General features: G+C 44.1%; 1 protein-coding gene across 2 annotated transcripts in view; it reads left to right on the forward strand.

Annotated features, from left to right (window-relative positions):
- Positions 1 to 21,180, forward strand: part of SRPK2 (SRSF protein kinase 2) — a 727,507-nt gene that overhangs the window by 534,741 nt on the left and 171,586 nt on the right. For both annotated transcript variants that reach the window (XM_085654150.1, XM_085654149.1), the window contains one exon: positions 15,608 to 15,714. In XM_085654150.1, coding sequence (XP_085510276.1) covers positions 15,608 to 15,714 — 107 coding nt within the window. The remainder of the gene's footprint in view (positions 1 to 15,607; positions 15,715 to 21,180) is intronic.

A 21,180-nucleotide genomic window follows, 5' to 3' on the forward strand; every position in this document is an offset into this window, starting at 1 on the left:
ACTCTGATTTAAGTCTGGAAGTATCCCCTCACTTGACTGTTCAAATCAGGTTTCTGCTATTTTGTATGGGCGAATCTTTGAGGCCCCAGAAAGCTCACATTTTCTATTGCTTAAGCAGGCTGTGGAACACTCTACTGCAGGTTTCCAAAACAAACTTCTGTGGCCTTTGTAAATGTTCTGTATCTTTCCTTTTTCACAAATTAAATTAGCAAGAGATGACTCTTTTTTCATCTCCTGTGGTTCCCATTCACAGAAAGAAACCTTAAAAAATGATGTCTGTAGATACTCACATTCCGCTTGAGCAATGTCACAATTTCCCGATCATGCCTCCGATTGGGGCAGAGAGAGGGGAATGTGTAGGTGAAAGTACCTTTCCACTGCTAACCACCAACACCTGTGCCTCCTTCTGGCATAACCTGTTATACTAATATTATTTTTGCTGTGTTTTGTGACTTTTGAAATCCTTATCAAGACAATGTTGGATAGGCATAGTGGATGCGATTGAAATGCGTATTATTTTACTGTAACTTTTATTTCCATCGCAAATCTGTACACATAAAAAGTAACGTTTACAGTGAATGTTTTTATGTAAAAATGTAAACTGTAATTGTTACTGTTTTAAGAACCATTTGTTGTGATGTGCATGTTAGAATTTTATTTGAGTATATATATATATATATATATATATATATATATATATATCCGTTTTTCAGTAAAGAGTTATCTGTCTACTTGTTCAAATACCCACATAGACAGGTTTAAGTCTTCAGTTGAAAGCAAGTGAAATCTCTTCTATAGTTTGCCTCCTGCAAGTAATCCTGTGACTTGACACGCTTGTCTATCATTATACATTGCTTGCAGTAATTGTCCCTCCCCCTTGCATCCAGTGATCCTTTCCAGAAGTCTTGCTGAGATTTTGTTTTATTGATTTCATTATGGGAGAGTCCCTTAGACTAGATACATTTTCCAGTTTGCAAGGTTTTATTAGCAAATTTAGTGATGTATCCCTCTTTGCTTATCAGCTGTGAGTCTTTGGCAACGCAGGAACTCTTTTCCCTTCTATTACGTCCACCTATGCCTGTGTGAAGTAGAAGAAGCATGTTATCCCCTTTCACCAGGGCAGAGGAGTGGGGGCTTTTCCCTGTTACTCTTCTCTCTCAGACCAAAAGCAATAACCTCTGCTATCATCTAGATATGTGCAACATTATGGCTCTGACAATCTAAAGAGAAGCAAATCTGGCTAAGGCTTAACACACAGTCTTGTGTCAATTGTTTGAAGGTTCCTAACCAAAAATTACATGTCTATGTATAGTAGCTCAAAATGTGACACTAAAGCCACCACTGTGTTTGATCCCAATACCTATTCTTTTAACCATCACAACTGAAGACTGAAAAAGGAAAAGAAAATAACTAACGGCTATACTTGTATTCCAGTGATTGTCCGTGATATCTGGATTGATGTTCACTTTGTATGTCCCAAACTTAATTGTAGGGGAGTGTGTATGGATGAGGTTGCTGGAGGCACACACAAACCTCAAAGGCATCCAGGATATCCTAAACATGAGAAACGTCTAAAGTTATTAAACTCACATATGACTGGGGCAGTTATGGTCAGCTGATCGAGAACAAATACAGGTGAAAAACAATCCGACATTGCACACTTTGATGTTACTAGACTGACCTGGAAACCTGAGGTTGTAGAGTACAGTATATGGGCCACTAAAGAATTATTTGCTCATTGGGATATTATTTTCAGGGTGGTGCTAATGGCACAAAGTCCACCCACCTGTATACAGCCCCCTTAGATCTGGTAAAGCAGCCGACGATCTAATGAATAAGTTCCTGAAAGGACTTAAGGGGGCACTGTTTCAAATTGTCACTTGCCCATGGTCTGCGAATAAGTAGTTTTAAAAATGTCCCTTGAGAGATACATCGGCTAAATTTAAATATAAAAACTGAAACATGTCACTTGGTTAAAGTAACAGATGGGAGTGAAAATAGGTAGCCTGTCTAGGGGTTCAGTGAATTCTGACAAGTTATCTGTTATTTCATGGAGTATACTTGGACTTCACTGCTTATCAAATGAAGGTGACGTCCTCCCCTTTTTAGGTCTCGCCTGAGCCAGCGCATGCGCTGCGAGACATTTAGTATTGGGGTTTTCAAAGTGCTACCCCAGAGGCTTTCGCTGGCCTTAAGCTTGCGGTCACGCGCGCGTGCACCCGCCATCTGTCTTTTCTTCATCACGGGTAATTGAGTGCATCATGATCACTTTCGGCACCCGCGAGGCCAATGCTTTTCGTGCGCGCTTCTTAAGGAGTTGGCAGTGGTCTACTAAACAAGTCCATTTACTAATATCATAACCAGGCAGACTGGATTTATCAATCCTTGATTGTAATTTGTGTCCTGAAAAGCAAATATGTTCACGATGTAAAAAGAATTCGGATTCTCATTACCATAAACGTTAAAGCCTTCCTGCGGTCCCTTTAAGAATGCAGGGGGCGGGGTTAAGGGGTCTACTGTAATTCAGTTTACCACGAGGAGGAAGCAGCATGGATGTGGAAAGCCGTGGGCCCTAGAGGGTGAGTACATTTCTTGCACGTTTGACTTTAGCCCGGGTGGGGTTCCCCACGCAGTAGGTTTGTGTCTTTTTGCCTTGCGGACAGCAAAGCTTTTGTTTTCCTTCTCCGATTTTGTAGCAGCACAGATCCAAGCAAGCCCATTTCCCAGGAAGCTTCTGTGCCCTCGGCTCTCCCAGTATCACGTAGAGGGCGACTTGACTCACCGGGCAGCCGGGTACAGCAGGAACGATGCGTAGCTAATTGACCCTCTCCCCCTAAGGGTGATACCCATGCGTGCTCAAGAAACACCACTCGTATACCACCCCTCTAGGGGAAAGGGAAAAAAGGGACAAAAGAACCAAAATGAAAATAATCTACGGCTGGTATGCTCTGGCACTGGAGGTCCTCGCTAGATAGACAGTCTCTCGCTAGGTTCCACCCCAGAGACCCTGTATGTGAGACAGAAACACACAATGCATCAGGCGCGCGCACTGCACCATCCTCCCCTTTCCCTGCACTCCTCAGGCTTGCACACTTACAGTAACCAGGCTGTGATCTGCTATTATGCAGGCAGGTTTGTAAACCTTGCAGAGAGTCAGGTACTTGTTGTATTATTGAGAAAGTACTTATCTGCTAGTGATGCAGAGTCCCGAAGGCGAGGACAGGATCCTTCCTTGGTTACCTCACCAAGAATTACCGGTAGCCAATCTTTGCGGGCACAACTACAGGCCTCTCCCGGGTGTCCGTGGGGAGCAGGCACTGCAGTCACCCTTACCATAGACTGGTAACGCCAGGGGAAATGCAAGGCAGAAGGAATCAGAGAGCCTGAGCGCTCTCTGCCGGTTCAAGTCTTCGCGGTCGTCACCGCGCTGCAAGGGTGTAATCTTCCTGGGAGTCCGGGGGAGAAGCTCGCATAGAGCAACGCGCTCCTCCACCGATGAGGGTGATGGCATCCAATCACAAGCCCAGTGAAAGAGACTTGGAGCGGAGCGGGCACTGGAGTTCAAAGGTTCCCTGTATCGTGAAGCGCGTCAGAGCGTGGAAGATTCAAATGCGGGCCAGGCGCCCGGGTGGGGGACTCCACGAAGGGCTGAAGGTACGGCAGTACGAGGAACGTACCCGCCTGGATCAAAGTATCTCCGCCGTGGACCCGGAAGTATTCCGAGTGGCAAGCCCCGCGTTCCTGGTAGGCGAAGCTTATGTAAGCCCCGCGCGGCTTGCTTGAGGATTCTGGGAAATGTATTTCTTAACCTCCGTGGCCTGGGAGGTGTAGTTCCAAGTCCCCCTGCCGCATACATACATTCGCTGTGCCCCTACTAACTCCTCTGTACCCGGGACCTGACAGTACCCCCTCCCCATGGCCGGCGTCTCGACGGATTGCCTGGCTTTAGTGGGTAACGGGAATGAAAACGCCTTACCAATAGGGGACAGTGGAGATTGGTTTTGGGTTCCCAGGACCGGTCCTCTGGGCCGTACCCCTTCCACTCAACTAGGTAGTATACCCGACCCCTTATGACCTTGGAATCTAGGATACTCTGTACTTCGTACTCCTCTTCCCCTTCTACCTCTATGACTGAAGGGCGGACCGGGATCCGCGTTTCTGGGTGACAGGGTTTGAGTAGGGAGACATGGAATACCGGGTGGAGTCGCCACTGTGGCGGCAGTGTGAGTTTCATGGCAACAGGGTTGATGACTTTGGCAATCAGATACGGTCCCTACGTATTTGGGCTGTAAGCGAGTATTTCCCTTGAGTCTTAAGTGTTTGGTACTAAGCCACACCCGGTCTCCTGCTTGATAAGCTGGTTCAGGCGTTCTCTTTTTATCCGCCTGTTTCTTGTCTCGATCATGAGCCTCTTCTAAGTGTTTTTTGGCAGTGTCTAATGTCTGTTTGAGGTGTGCATGGTGTTCTTGTATAGAAGGGTGCGAGGAGCTTACAGGATGTGCGAAAGGTAGCATGTTGGGATGAAACCTTTGGAGGCAATAGAACGGGGAACAGCCCAAGGAGGAATGGGAAGTGTTATTGTATGCAAATTCAGCGGACCACAGTAAGTCGCTCCATTCTTCTTGATGTTGAAGGGTGAAGCAACGAAGGTATTGCTCGAGAGCCTTTCGGTTTTCCCATCAGTTTGGGGATGATAGCTGGTAGAGAGGCGGGCATCAATTTTCATGCTGTCACACAGGTGTTTCCAAAACTTGGACGTGAACTGGGTTCCCCTATCGGTGAAGATGACGGATGGTACTCCGTGTAATTTAACGATGTTCTGCAGAAAGACAGTGGCTGTGGTACTGGAAGTGGGTAATTTGGTAAGGGCCAAGAAGTGCCCCATCTTGGTTAGATGGTCGATCACCACTAGAATGGTGTCATACCCCTGGCTGAGTGGCATTTCTACTATGAAGTCCATTGAGACTGTGTGCCACGGGGCTGGAGGAGTGGGTATAGGTCGGAGTAATCCACTAGGTCTTTGATGTAGTGCTTTAGCTTGGGAACAAATGGAGCATCCTGACACGTATGTGGCTACATCCGTATGTAGAGATGCCCACCAAAAATATCTGGATAGGGCCAGTCCCGTTTTATGTATTCCAGGATGTCCCCCCAAGGGGGAGTCGTGCATCCATTGTAAAGCCTGTTGTTGGAGACTTCTGGTAGGCAAAAGGATCTTGTTGTCATGGAACAGGTATCCCTCCTTCATATGTCTTTGTTGGGGGGCTTCTTGTATCCAGGAGGTCTGATCGACGGAGGAGGAGTGTTCTTTTATTTCGGTACAAAAGTCGTGAGAGGACAGTATTGCCACCGTCTCTGGCGCAAAGGACGCCTTTTGCATGATCACGGGAGGTTCTTCTTCTTGGGGCGCCAGGGGTCCGGCAGCCAGGGGTCGCGACAAGGCGTCTGCCTTTCCATTCTGGGGGCCTGGTCTGTACTTGATAATGAAATCAAAGAATAGCGACCATCGAAGTTGTCGAGGTGTCAGGGCTCGGGCACTTTTCAAAAAGAGCAGGTTTCGGTGGTCCGTATATATCTCTACGGTGTGCCTGGCTCCCAACAGATGATGACGCCATTCCTCGCAGGCTCTTTTGATGGCCAACAGCTCCTTGTCAGAAATGGTATAGTTAATTTCGCAAGGGGTTAACTTCTTCGAATAGAAGGCGACTGGATGGAGTTGTCCGGTTCTTGGGTGGCATTGTGACAGTACTCCTCCCAATGCATAATACGAAGCATCCGTTTCGAGAATAAAGGGTTGCGAGGCATCCGGATGTCGTAAGACCGGGGCGCTCACAAAGCGTTGTTTGAGCTTTTGAAAGGCGTCTTCGGCTAGCGGTGACCAGTGGAACGCCGGCCCTTTTTTCAAGAGAAGTGTCATGGGCTGAATGATTTTCGAGAAGTCCTGAATAAAGCGACGATAAAAATTTGCAAACCCCAGGAAGCTCTGCAGGGCCTTTACACAAGATGGAGATACCCACTCCCGAATGGCCAATGTCTTTTTTGTATCCATACAGAGACCTTTTGGACCTATGACATACCCTAGAAATTCCACTTCAGGGGAATGAAACAGGCATTTCTCCAGTTTCGCATAGAGAGAATGTTTCTGGAGCCTTTCCAATACAGCAGAGACATGCTGAATGTGGTCAGTCATGGAGGAGGAATACACTAAAATATCGTCGATATAGACGATACAGGAAACGTCCAATAAGCCTCTCAACACCTCATCCATAAAATACTGGAAGGCAGCGGGGGCGTTGCAGAGACCAAACGGCATTACCTGATATTCATAGAGGCCGAATTTGGTTCTGAAGGCCGTCTTCCATTCATCCCCCCGCTGCACTCGTACTAAATGATAAGCTCCCCGGAGGTCCAATTTTGTGAACACCGTGGCCCCTTTTAATTGGTCTAACAGTACCGGGATCAAAGGAAGAGGATACCTGTTCTTCTTTGTAATGCGGTTGAGGGCTCTATAATCGATACACGCCCTTAAACCTCCCTCACGCTTCGGAATGAAAAAAAGAGGGGATGACGCCGGAGAGGTAGAATGGTGGATAAATCCACTGGCCATGAGGGTACTCAGATATTGCTGTAGATATTCCGTTTCGGCTTCGGTGAGGGCGTATATGCGACTACAGGGGATGCTGGCTCCCGGTTCAATGTCAATGACACAGTCATATTCCCTATGAGGTGGGAGAGTATTTGCCTCCTGTTCACTGAACACATTCTGGTATTTTAGGTATGCGTTGGGTAGAATCTTAGTACAATTCACGCTGGCGGGTACATCACTGTTGGTGAGAAACCCCGTGGGGTTGGGTGTCTTTGTTGGTATCTGTACGGCTTCAAGAGTACAATGCTCCATACAATAGGGAGAGTTCAGAGTAACCGTCCTTGCTGTCCACTGCACTAAGGGATCGTGGAGCGTGAGCCATGGCATGCCTAATATCAGGGTAAACTGGGGAGCATCGATTAAATCAAATTGGATGAATTCCCGGTGGTGTGCTCCGGTTCTCATCTGAATCATGGGAGTATGATATCGTATGGGTCCTGATGTTAACTCTGAACCGTCCACCGCCTTGACCATCTCTGGAACTTTCTTCTTAACACCTTGGAAGCCTATGGCTTGTGCATAAGTTTGATCGATAAAGTTGCCTGTTGCTCCAGAGTCCAACAACGCATGTACTGATCTCAGGCCTATTTCTGGTACATCCAAGGTAACGTAGATGTTGATATGGGCAACCGCGTTCTGGACGGTGTTGACCGCCGCATGGCAGACCTCCTTCTCTCGTGGCCTCAAACAAGGGGTCTGAATCGTGTTTGGGCACTCTAGTTTTCCGGTATATCGGGGGAGTAGACCATCGCAGGCACTTTCTGTTCTCCCTTGCTGTCTCTATACGGAAGTCGTGTCTTTGCTTTGCATTCTTTAATGAAATGACCAGGCTTCCCACAATATAAACATAGACGTTGTTTTCTTCGCTTCTCTCGTTCATCTGGGGTTAGAGGTCCTCTGATCCCCCCAATCTGCATGGGTTCGCTTCCGTCTATGCTAGGGGTAGCACCCTCGTTGGGTGTTGGGGAGCGAGGCAGCGGGTATCGAATCTCCGGACGATGTTTATCTCCTTTCCTCTCCTGTAGTCTATGATTGAGTTGGACAGTGAGGTCGATTAACTCGTCGCAGGCTGTTGGCAATTGTACCACCTGGGCCAAGACGTCCTTCAGCTCACTTCTCAATCCTTGGTAGTACAGTGAGGACCTTTTTTCCATAGGCCATTCCGTTTCGGACACTAGTCTATTGAACGTCGTTATATAGGTAAGTAAGTCTTGACTTCCTTGTTTCAAGGTGAGCAATTCTCTGTCCAAGGAAAGGAGATGCGCCTTCCTATCAAACAATTTACGCATCTCGTCACAGAAGGTGTCGAAATTTCTCAAGGTTGGGTCGTCTCTTTCAATGAGGGGAAAGGACCAGCTAGCCGCATTTCCACCCAGATAGGACATGACGAAAGCGGTCTTTGTTTGATCGTTATGGAAGACCTCGGGCTTACACATGAAGTGCAACTTGCACTGCCCCAAGAAGATGTCAAATTTCTTTGGGTCGCCATAATACCTTTCTGGTGGTGCCAATGGCAGGTGTGGGGGTTGGATAACCTGGATGGTTGAGGGACTAGAACTACCCCCTGTCGCCTGAGCTACCTGTCCTCCTCCTACCCCCTGATGGTTGGGCGGTGGTAGTGTCCAAGGTTTTATATATTGAGCTCCCCGCCCTTCGCTAACCCCCTGTCGAGATAACCCTGCAACCTCCCGTTTCATCGTACTTAGTTCATTGCGGAGCTCTACATTTTCTCCACGAAAGATTTCTACTTCTAGTCGTAAGGCTGTTAGCGTTTCCAACACTGAACTAAGCACAGTGTTGGTGTCCATCGTTCGGGCTGTACGTAAACGTGGGCTTGCCACTATATCACGTAGAGGGCGACTTGACTCACCGGGCAGCCGGGTACAGCAGGAACGATGCGTAGCTAATTGACCCTCTCCCCCTAAGGGTGATACCCATGCGTGCTCAAGAAACACCACTCGTATACCACCCCTCTAGGGGAAAGGGAAAAAAGGGACAAAAGAACCAAAATGAAAATAATCTACGGCTGGTATGCTCTGGCACTGGAGGTCCTCGCTAGATAGACAGCCTCTCGCTAGGTTCCACCCCAGAGACCCTGTATGTGAGACAGAAACACACAATGCATCAGGCGTGCGCACTGCACCATCCTCCCCTTTCCCTGCGCTCCTCAGGCTTGCACACTTACAGTAACCAGGCTGTGATCTGCTATTATGCAGGCAGGTTTGTAAACATTGCAGAGAGTCAGGTACTTGTTGTATTATTGAGAAAGTACTTATCTGCTAGTGATGCAGAGTCCCGAAGGCGAGGACAGGATCCTTCCTTGGTTACCTCACCAAGAATTACCGGTAGCCAATCTTTGCGGGCGCAACTACAGGCCTCTCCCGGGTGTCCGTGGGGAGCAGGCACTGCAGTCACCCTTACCATAGACTGGTAACGCCAGGGGAAATGCAAGGCAGAAGGAATCAGAGAGCCTGAGCGCTCTCTGCCGGTTCAAGTCTTCGCGGTCGTCACCGCGCTGCAAGGGTGTAATCTTCCTGGGAGTCCGGGGGAGAAGCTCGCATAGAGCAACGCGCTCCTCCACCGATGAGGGTGATGGCATCCAATCACAAGCCCCGTGAAAGAGACTTGGAGCGGAGCGAGCACTGGAGTTCAAAGGTTCCCTGTATCGTGAAGCGCGTCGGAGCGTGGAAGATTCAAATGCGGGCCAGGCGCCCGGGTGGGGGACTCCACGAAGGGCTGAAGGTACGGCAGTACGAGGAACGTACCCGCCTGGATCAAAGCATCTCCGCCGTGGACCCGTAAGTATTCCGAGTGGCAAGCCCCGCGTTCCTGGTAGGCGGAGCTTATGTAAGCCCTGCGCGGCTTGCTTGAGGAGTCTGGGAGATGTATTTCTTAACCTCCGCGGCCTGGGAGGTGTAGTTCCAAGTCCCCGTGCCGCATACATACATTCACTGTGCCCCCACTAACTCCTCCGTACCCGGGACCTGACACCCAGTGACATGCGCGGCAGCCTCCTAGACAGTATTCCACACGTCTGCCAATCCAGCATGTCTCAAGAGCAGCCAGGTGTACCTAAAACCCTCTATGCCCCCTTCCTGTAGGTCAATAGAACCCACCCGAGCATGGCTGCTCGTAGCTCTGACGTCCAGCATGTCTCTCCTGTAGTCATTCAACGTCTCTCCTGTAGACTCACAACTCTGTATTTCCAATGTGTCCCGCCTCTTGTCATAACTTTGAACGCACCCTGGGATTGCCACCTTTCTCAAAGCAAAAATGAATACTAATTTATTCGCGGTTCAGGGGGGCCGCTTACTTGAATTAGGTTTGGAAGAAAATCCTATGTGGTCCCGTTTATCCTGACAAATTGGCATCTATTTCGTATAATCCTCAGTAACAGTTTACACGGCCTTAAAATATATTTTATGTGATTTCCCTTTGTATTTTCTTATTTAAAGCAAATACAAACGTTTAACAAGCATTGGCATAGCCAATAGGTCTCGCCTTTGGGACCTTATAAGCGTTTTAATAATTCGGCTGACACGTGGAGGTTGTTGCTGTAGAAAGATCAGACTGCAATTGTTTAGATTGAAGTTTTTGTGTGTTTTGTTTTCCTCAATTTAGAGTGCGCTGTGAAACCATAGACTTTCTATATGGGTTGTGCCATTAAACTTTTTAGTTCATCTCACGGTGAGCAAATAAAGTAGTTTGAGGGATCACAGCCACATTGCTCTTGTTTCTAGAAAGCAAGGGATTGTCTTTTTCTTGTGACCTTAAGTTGGTTCTCATAAAACCATTTGTGCTCACCTTTCAGTTGATCTTTTCTAGATGTCTGTTATTGCTCTTCCGAATGCAATGAATGTCAACAGAAAATATCCACTCTTGTATCAGTAGTACATTTTATCAAGTTAGTGACAATAATTCTAGATGGAACAAAAGATTTTTGTCTCTCAGGCGGAACGTTAGGGTCTTAGCAGTTAACTTTGAATTATTGTCCAACTCAAATCTATTTTGTTTTCTCAAAACAATCTTGGGAGTTCCTCATTGTTAGTAGTATTTGTTTTTGTCTGGGCACTATAACCTGGGACTGAACTCTTTAGAGTTAATGCACAGAATTGTCAATGTCTGCGTCAATATGACGCAAAGACATTGCAATGACTGTAAACGCAACGTGGAGTTCATTTAGGATTCGCAGTTTCACAGAGCATTCGGAAAGTATTAGTTTCACTATCCTGTTATGTTCTAATAAACTTGAGGCTGTAATGTTTCGTTTTTACCACACACGTGTGGAGGATCTTCTACTTCCATAATCCTCTGCTGCAAAAGCCCATATCCTGAAATGCTAATTTTTTATACACTGTACAGTTTAATTTACAGAGTTCTTTACGTTTTCAATAACTTACGTTGCTACCACTAGTGGTATTGGAGACAGCATCTTGTAATAGGTGCAGCTTCAAGCTGTTTGAGCAAAAATGTTAGCCCGAGCATAGTTGGAAACTGTAACTTTTCCTCCTCCTCTCTTTGCAACTTGGAGTTGTGAACGAATTACCCCTGATACTCCTTGCATTTGGCATCGTCCACACCACTTGTCTGTTGCATGATTGTTTTTTCAGTGTTTTCGATCATAAAGCTACAACTATATTGAATGACAACGTGCAGGGTTAGAATAGAAGGCAGAAGGACTGTGCGGCAACACCCATGTGTTTTAGATAACTGTTCATTTGTAGCCGTTTGAAACGCACAAAAACCCGCCCTCTCGAGATCTCCCTCTAAACAACCCTTCTTTCTGTAGTGGATGTACTTTTTCGGAGTTAGTTTGGTTCTTGGAGGCCAGTCTATCCACATCTCTTGTCTGCCTTTGGCAGCTATTGCTGAATATCTTTTCAGTTGTTCGATGTGCCCAAGTTACCTATAAAACTGCCCCCCTGGGTATCGCCACCTGCACACCCCCTGATGTTTATCTGCTGGTATTTTACCCATGCCTTTGCACGATAGCTTGCTCTATACCTTTCTCTTTGTGATGTTTGTTCCTACATTGGTTACATACAAATTCTTTGGGCTCCTATTTCTGTGATATGATTTAATTAACATATGCGTTTTGCTCTCGGGTGGCATCTTCAAAGCACTTTATTCTGGCCATTAATGACTGTGCTAAAGAGGTTTTGATGGTCTTTGTGCTCGTACAACCTGGTTAATGTACGACTTTTTTTCTCCCCTGTTAGGTCATTGGCAGTCTCCACATGCTCTTTCAATTATTATTTCTGACAGTTAACCCTTACGCAAAAAGAGGATCCATCAGTGAACTCCTTGCGTATCTTAGAGCTGTATATCCCCAAATAAATATTTTTCTCACCCACATATTCAAGTAATAACTTGGTGGGTAGAAGGAAAATTGGAACTACTTTTGCGTTTTTGCCATAGCTTTGCATATAAGTAATGATTGTATTCTACCCATGTTTGTAGGTGAAATGGGCTTTTTAATTTTTAGAGCTCTATGGCGAAAACCTATCGGAGTCGAAACATTCTACATAGAGAAAGTAGGTTTACCATATTTAATTTATTGATACAGATATCACGACCTAAGGTGCATCCCCCTCACAGCAGATTTTAAATGACTACCCAGTCTCCAGTAATAAGATTTCACTATTGTTCTTCAGACACACACCTTAAAACAATCCCTTTTAGAGGCCAAAGCTACCATGGCCTTGTGCTCCTCTTCTCTTCATGGTCTTCTACTTGGACCCAACTCTCTTGCCTTTCTAGAATTCATGAAGAGTAGGTTCCCAGTTCTTAATGACCCACACCCACTTTTTTTCTCAGAGCAAACAAACCATTGTTGACGTAAAAGGGCTGACTTCTGCTTTGTACCCATGAACATATGATCCACTGTCTGCACCCATCATCTTCATCCCACACAGCCATGTCATACCCTTTTTCCACGTATTAGTGACTGGCAAATTATTTTAACGCTTGTTTTTAGCCTGTGTTCCCTTTTCTCTTTCTATGTTTACATATTTGGAGAACTCATCTAGTTATTAAATCAATGAATGATCTGTTTCCTAGGAATGGCCTTGCTAAAATAAACACTGGCAATTTTAATGCGAGTCCCAAACATTCTTTTGGTAGGTTGCACATATGCAGCTCTTGGTATATACATTTGTCCTGTGTTAAGCTATTCGATTAACGCTTTTATTGTTTAAAGTTTGTACGTAATTTCTCGATGCTCGGCTCAAAATTCTTAGTGACCAAAGCAATAATGCACCACTAAGTACATGTTTGTTTATGACCTTCTGCACGTGTAATCGTCAAACTCCTCTTCCGTGTGGCTTGTTTTTATGCAGCTCTACTTTGGTGCCTTTACTTCAGTTACTTTGACTGTGAAGCATCATTTACATAATCTGAATATTTCACCTAATGGCTTCAACCTAGGATGCCTCTTGTTTTCATTTTTTGTCGATGTTTTCATTTTCCTTGTTTATGGGGAAATGTGTGTAATTTTAGTCTTGTTTCAGGAGACGGGCTATTTGAATGAAAACGGGAATCTGTCAGGGTTTAGTGAACCTTGCTCAGTTTAGGTGCTGTGATGGGAAATTCATGACGTCCTTCAGATGGTTGTAACACTCTATTTGTACCACAAGGGTGCAGTGGTTTTTAAGTGCTGAACATACAGATTTAGTAAAGTTGCCTGCTTTTGTTGCCCATATTAGCTAAAAAAATGTAGATGACTTTGGAAACACGCATTAAAAATGCAATAGGTCTCGCCTTTGGGACCTTATAAGTGTTTAGCCATGCAACAGTTGCTGTTGTTGCAACAAGGATATGTTGCTGCATAGCTAAATACTTATAAGGTCCCAAAAGCGTGTCCGCGGCCTGTCCTTTTTTCCAAGTAATATGTTTATTTGATAAGAAGCAATCAAATTGGTCACCTCGGCTCTAACACGGAGGTCCAAGTAAAAACGTACACAATATTTATACACTCTCTGAGAAGTGTTATCCTAAACAACGCACAATTTGAAATCGCTTTAATGATTTTAATTTCAATCTGATGTCTAACGATACCATTGACCATGCAGATTTCTGGACCCACATTGGTCCCTGCTCAGAAAAGGAAAGATTTAGCTGGTAGTAAACTCCTAAATAAATTGTGTAATTTTGACATGAGAGCCATTAACGTGGTGCGGCATACCATGTATTAATCACACAAAAGATGATGTAAGGAATGCTTGCAAATAGTTTAGCCACTGGCAGTTTCACAGGGAAGCATTTGAACCAATTGTTATTCATTCACTGTGCCACTCTAGACAAAATCCTGCCTTATACAAATCAGTACTGACCCTGACCTCATGGGAACAGCCCATCTTGAACTGCCTGGCAAAGCTCATTCCATAAATAAAGACCAGCAACTCCAAACCGGTTTCAGCCTTGGTAAGCCTGGTCAGTGTAGTATATCTTGAACCCTGTGAACATGGTCTGGGTATAACCCCGGTCTCTAAGAAAGAGTGTTACATCAAACACACAATAGGTGATGAGAGGAATACTTACAAATAGTTTAACCTCTAGCAATCACTCGGGTTGCATTCCAACCCATCCTTTTTTCACCCACCGTATCACACTAGACAATGGCCTGCCTTATGCAATTCATTAGTAATCTTGCTTATCATGGGGACAGTCCTTCCTGAACTGCCAGGCAGTGCCCCCTTAATAAGTGAACACATGTGATCTCATACCAGTTTCGACCCTGGTAGGCCTTGTCAATGTGGTATAGCTTGGATCCCTTGGCACAATAAACAAGTGACCCACGTCTGGACATACCTCCGTCCACTAGGGCGTTACATCAGTCACACAAAAGGTGATGGATGGAATGCTTGCAAATAGTTTAACCACTGGCAATCGCTCTGGGTAGCATTCCAACCCTTCATTCTTCGCCCTATTTGTGCATTTACGGGGAAAGAACACCAGAAGCTGGTGTGGGAAATAGTCAAGGGAATACTGATAGCAATAGAATTGCATTTATTCATCAGCAGTAATTTCCTCTTCTACGTATTAGTCCATACTGATAGATCTGCTCTCTTTCAGTCTCCCAAGAACAAAAAAGGCTGGTCTGCTTCTTGTGGGTAAGTGTTTGGGGACAGCCTCAAGTATAGGGATCCAAATTCTGCAGGGAGTGGATCCTTTTCCCAGAAGAGTATTTTCTGTAGATTTACACTAATTTCAAACCTACTACCTCCATTGACAGTGAACATTCCAAACTACTTGGACCAGAGGAAAGCAAGCAGCTCTCTGCTTTTAACTCCATATGTTCTGTTAAGGCCATATAATTGCCTGTCTGACATTTCTCTAACATGATGTTTTCCACGTTTTAAACAATATTGCCCGCATTTTTTCAGGAACAGTGTCTATTCTTTCACCTCCCCATATTCAGCATACTGATTCTGAAAAACTGTTATAAGTTAACCTGCTACTAAATTGTCACTGCACATGCCTGGTCGCCTATTCTGAACACATATACTCACATATATACTAACATGCCTGATACTGCAAGTCTCATCAGGAAACAGCAAGTGCTTCTGTGACTTCCTGAGAGTGTATTTGCTGTTGCAAATGTTGCTGATTTTTAACATTTACTAACGTCACAATTATATAAACGTTAAACGTATGCGTCTGCACGTGCATACACTTTTTTTGTTCTCCTTCCTCTGCCTTTCACACATGATGGTTCTGTATGTTTTATTATTATTCAATCTTCACTAATACTAGGAGAATAGTTCCTAAAACCTTATGCATCAGTGGAACGTTCTAAAGCTGGTGAACAAATATTATATTTCAGTAATTTTGTACTTTTTTTATGCCATTTCTGTAAGCATGCCTTCAACTATTAACACTGCCACAAATGTATGTAATGGGCACGTATTTACTGCGTTTCGATTACTTTGACTGTACATTTCAACCTTAACCAAATATTAGATGTATGTATGGTCTTTGAAGTGCTTGGACATCACCTTTTAAAATGGATAATCAAATCAAATTACCAAGGGCTTCCCATTCGTTGTGTAAAAAGTATAATTTGCCAGGTAAGTCTTCTAGATTGTCATTGTTCTGCGTTTCTTTTCTTGTTTTATCTCAATCAATATTTATTTAACTGCGTTATTTATTTCGCCTAAAAATGTACAAGATCATTATTTATTCACATATCTCTTGCAGTCTGTAAAAGTTCATTTCTGGTGTGCTAAACTTGTCGCTGTAGTTCTGTTGATAGAATTTCGACACTTTTTATAGAATTTGTGAACTGTTAGTTATTTGCTGAAGAAAAGACTGATTTGATTTTGTTTTGCTTGCTTTAAAATAAAATAATCTCAAATTGGGCTACACCGATCATTGAAAGTGTTAGTATTATTTTACTTGGCATTTTCTTATCGCTTAATTTTACAATGTGGTTTTGTGATATAACACTTCTAGTGCTAAGCAGTAGTCCGTTTGTAATATATATTGTTTTTAAATCCAATTCTGAGTCTTAAGGTCTGTGGAGCAAAGCATTGTAGAGCCTCAAAACAGAATCCATATTTAGTTTTCAGTAATTTTTTATTGGGCCAGCATGAGAACATCAGTGCACGCTACAGCATGCTATGCCTTCTTTAAACATAATTAGCCATTTGAGATTAAAACCTCATCATTAACTAGGAGCAATCCCATCTCGAGCAGCAAGCTTGTGGCTTAACTTTAGAAAGCAAGCAAATGCTTTAAGCAGTACCATTCCATATTCTGCAGTGCATCTGATCCATCTCTGAGCCTTTCTTCTGCATCAGTTTTGTTTATTGGTGGGATTCCCGTTCCTTCCTTTCAACTAGAAAGTTTCTGCTCTGCTTATGAAAACCTAAAGTATTGATTGAAGGTATACCAGAGACCATAATGAGGCCATGATTTTCAGGGAGGGCAAACTTTTCTTCACCAGCTGTAATCTTACCCCATCTCCACAGTGAACTAGCACAAATCTGAATAGATTAGTATCATTACACCGTCAAACCATATCCTGTGGTGTGTATATTGCCTTCATGTAGAACAAGTTCTCTCAAGGTACCACTTCCCAGTTCAGCTATGCTTGTGCCTTTTGGTTCTGTATCACCTTTCATGCTTTCAGTTGGTAGAGTATTCATTTTTCTCACAATAATCTTGGATGGTGAGTTAGCAGCAAGACCACCACCCCCTTCCTAATACACTCGAACCCACAAGATTGTCGGACCCCTTATCAGAAGGGCGCTGCGGGGAACTCATGATACAGATCATCACAGACCTCATTGAGCCCTCCGGATATTCAGTTGGAAATGCACTTGTATCATTGCAGAGGTGGCACTGTTCTGAAATGTTTGGCAGGACTTCACACCATCCTTCATAATGGCCAATGAATACTTCCAGGTTTGCTACTCTTCTCACTCCATGAAGCTGCTCCTTCTTAGTTTTAGGCTGACAATTGTTGAAAATTGAAGGTGAACTTCCTTTCAGTGCTTCTGTTAGCATTCTACAAGGCTTATGGGGCAGCTAGAAATAGTGAGCCACTACGGAATGTGAATCTCATTCTATATTTGAGTGAGCCATCAACGCACTTTTATCCCGTCTTTTGCAGATCTCAGCAACAGAAACATTTCTTTCCCTTTTTCTTCACTGGGCACCATCGGGCTACCTCCTATGCATCGCAGTTCACCTCGAAGTTCCCAGCTTAGTATTAGGAAACGTCATTGAGAGTGCTAGCTCTGCATGTCATCTTTCCTGGGACGGAAACTCGGGCAGTCCTAAACAGGAGCAGTAAAAGCAACCCTGCCTTTGTCAGCAGTTCCTGGTTGCTCTGCAGACAGTCCTGTTCTCATCTCTCTTCCCTGACACACATCCAGGTGTAAGAGGAATGTTAGAATAGGCTGCTCAAATTCTACTACCTATCACTCAGGTTGCAGTGCTGTTCCCCTTCTCCTTCTAGCTCAGATATCTTGCACCGTTTCGGACTTCAGGCCGCACATCCAGATGAAGCAGCCTGATACTCATGAGGCAGGACGGTTGAATCTTGCAGTTGCGTCCTTTTATCTTCTCTGTCACCAGCATATGGTTGTGCTGTTGAACCAGCACCACGGGAGCAAAACCACTACCTGCTCCGGTGTGTTCTGCTGGTATGCCACTCTTACCCCATCCATGGTCTCAGAAATGTAGCCACACAAGCTTCAGAAGCAAGTGACCGGTTTGGAGGATGGGTAGTTCCACCCCTCTCCAACAGAATGCGTTATGAAAGCCAGACTGTTTCATAAGTTAGAGTACCTATGCGCATATTCTTCTTCCCAGTATTGTGTGATTGTTTCAGGTCTAAAGCACCTACCTTAAATGGAAACACACATATATGTATTTATTCAAGCATATTGAGCTTTTTATGAATGAGTAGCCATCCGTTTTACAAGTTTTACAACTTGTTGAGATGCAGCATTTTTCACCAATATTTCAGACATTGGTGCACACTGTGCATCTTCTATTGCTCTCCTACTGAAGGATGAGAATATTTAATTTACAGTGTGATTTACACTTAAAAGGTTTCTTGACGCTTTTTTACCATAACGCTGGCTGGTGGGAATCTAGAAACTTAACAGAATTACCATTACAATAGAAATGTTTTTAAGGCGTTCTGGAAGAGGGAAAGTTTGGATTGGCTGCAAAGCACAAGTGGCATTGCGTTCCAGAGCCTTTCAGCAGCATTGAAAAAGCTCAATCACCAAATGTTACTGTGCGGGATTTTGGTACTTGGAGAAAATGTATCTATTGAGAGCATAAGCTCCTGGAAAGTTTCTGCCACAAAAATTTAGAGGAAAGGAATTCTTGTATCTTGGCATACAAGGCCTTTTTAAAAAAAAAACTTTTTTTATTGTTGATGCAAAGGGAGATCTTCACAGTGTATACAAATAAAAGGAAAAAAAAACCAAACAAACAGGGTGGGAGCCAAGTCGCATAATCTTCATAAAACAAGATTAGTACATCGAGAACATATAAAACTGGAAAATCATATTTAGATTATCAATCCTTTAGTACCTTATTCTAAATAGTTTGAAATTTCCGGATAGCACGTATAGCTCTGGTTTTTGCCACAGCTTTTTCCCTTTCAAAGATCTCACCAAACATGATCCACCATTCTACCGAGCTACTAGGTTTGGAGGAGATCCAAGCCCTGGCGATGGTGAGCCTTGCAGTAACTAATAAGATCAGCAAAAAAAGTGTTCACAAGGAACTAATTTACCAAAAGTGATACGATCTCTGCAAGAAGGTGTAGCCTGCTTGAATAAATCAAAAAGACAAAGACAAATATACAATAGGACCTTAATTAAATTCAGTCGAACAAATTTGTATAGATTTAAATTCAGAAAACCCACACGACAATGTCGCAAAGCCGTACTCACTTCAGCCGAAATGAGTATAGTTTATTTTGCATTTATAATAAGCATAAATATCAAAGACAGCTTTCCAAAAATGTATTCTAAATATTTACACTATAAGCAGTTCATACGTGATTCAGTGAACCACAGTGAAGTGACCATAACCTAACAGTGCTGTACAAAATACGTGAAAGAAGGGGGAATTGGTTATTGGTAGTAACAAAAAAGGGGAGCTCTTCACAATTCTAATATAATTTGTATATATAGATTTGTTCGGCTCTCTCTTTATTCTAGTTGACGACGTTTCGACCCTCTCATGATACAAGGTCTCTTCATGACAGGAATTCTGGGGACTAAATGGAGGGAAAGTGTTAATGGGGGGATAAGGCAGAACAGTGTGAGAGCAATGACGTGGGCATGGCGGGCAGTGGCTTACTAAGGAGTAGCACAGAAGTTGTGCCAAGCGTGGATGGGGCATATGCATCAACATTAGCATTTGCGATTCCTTATTAGCGAAAAATAAGGAATCGCTAATAAGGAATAGCAAAAGGCTATGCATGTAGGAATCGCTATTCAAATAGCGATTCCTTAACATTCCTTATTACCGAATCGGTAATACCGAATCGGTAATAAGGAATACCTACCCATTCATTCCTATGGGCTTGGAGGCCCATAGGAATGAATGTAAAGCCATTCTGTATTAGCGATTCGGTATTACCGAATCGCTAATAGCTGGAGCACTTTCAAGGGTGCCAGGGTGTCAAAAGGACACCCTGTTGCACCCCTGAAAATGATATGTGCACATATGTTGCACACACACATGCTCTAAGGGCATGTGTGTGCGCAACATGACACTTTGAAAAATGCACAAAAGTGCATTTTTCAAAGTTTTTGCAAATTACCATGCAGTTCATCTTCATGGTAATTTGCTCCCCTTATTAGCGAAATCGCTAATTTTTTAACTTTGATGCATTGCATTTAAGGAATCTCACTTTGGGATTCCTTAAATGCAAGAGCTATTTAAGGAATCGGTATTTAAGGAATCCCTATTTAAAGAATCGCTATTTAAGGATTCCTTAAATACCGATTTCTGCTTTTGGGTTGATGCATTGGGATTGGGTATTTTTTACTTAATACCGGGAGCTAATAAGGAATCGGTATTTTACCGACTGGATTTTGGCTTGATGCATAAGGGTGGATGTCTTCTGGGGCAAAATATGGTAATTTCAAGTGGTTCAGAGAAGAAGGTCCTATAAATGATACATATGAGGGACATTAGAAGGTGGCCAATTGTTACTGTGCCTGTGTGTCTAAAGTGGTTGGATTAGACGGCTGACCAGGATTACAATGCCAAAGACTTCTAGGTAGGGTTATGGCAACAGAGTTGCCGGTTCCGAGGACAAAGTGGGGGAGTGCGGTAAGCTCATGGTTACTTCAAGGGACCTGAAGTGGACAAGGGCAGATAAGCATTCTGATTGCCAAGACACATTGCATCTCCCATTAATTAATGGTGCAGTGAAGCGGTGTCAAAGCGGTCAACTCACCCGATATAGATTAGGTGGTGAGTAATTCAGTTACTATGTTCAACCGTCACAGATCAATTAGATCTGATGGCACGGCGCTTCATGGATACATCAAGGGATCTGTAGTAGACAAGGGCATATAAGTATTCTAATTACCAAGACACATAGCGTCTCTCATGAATTAAAAACGCAGCGCAACGGTGTCAAGGCGGTCAACTCACCCGATTTGATTTAGAAGGTGAGTAAGTCAATTACTGTGTTCCAACCATCACAATCTAGGATTAGAAGGGAGTCAGAGTTAGGGGTCCAGCATAACTAGATGCGTGCGTCAGGAATCGTTCCGAGCACAGGGTCCTAATGTACTTACTATTTAGTTGTGAAAGCACAGCGCTTCAGAGGTGCGTCTGATCACAAGGACGCGTCTCAGAGACTGCACTTAAGAGTGCGGATGTCCGAGCCGCAGATAACTGGCGCATGCGCAGAATGTGCTCCACGGACATAATGACACTATGGCCATTGCTAAGGGGAGTAGAGCTACCAGCCGGGCGGGACGTGTAATATAACGTGGTAAAACTTGTTACCAGAGCAATTCATAGGAGTATTTATACAGGGTCAT

Source organism: Triturus cristatus, chromosome 4_1 (assembly GCF_964204655.1).
Source record: "Triturus cristatus chromosome 4_1, aTriCri1.1, whole genome shotgun sequence".
Lineage (NCBI taxonomy): Eukaryota > Metazoa > Chordata > Amphibia > Caudata > Salamandridae > Triturus > Triturus cristatus.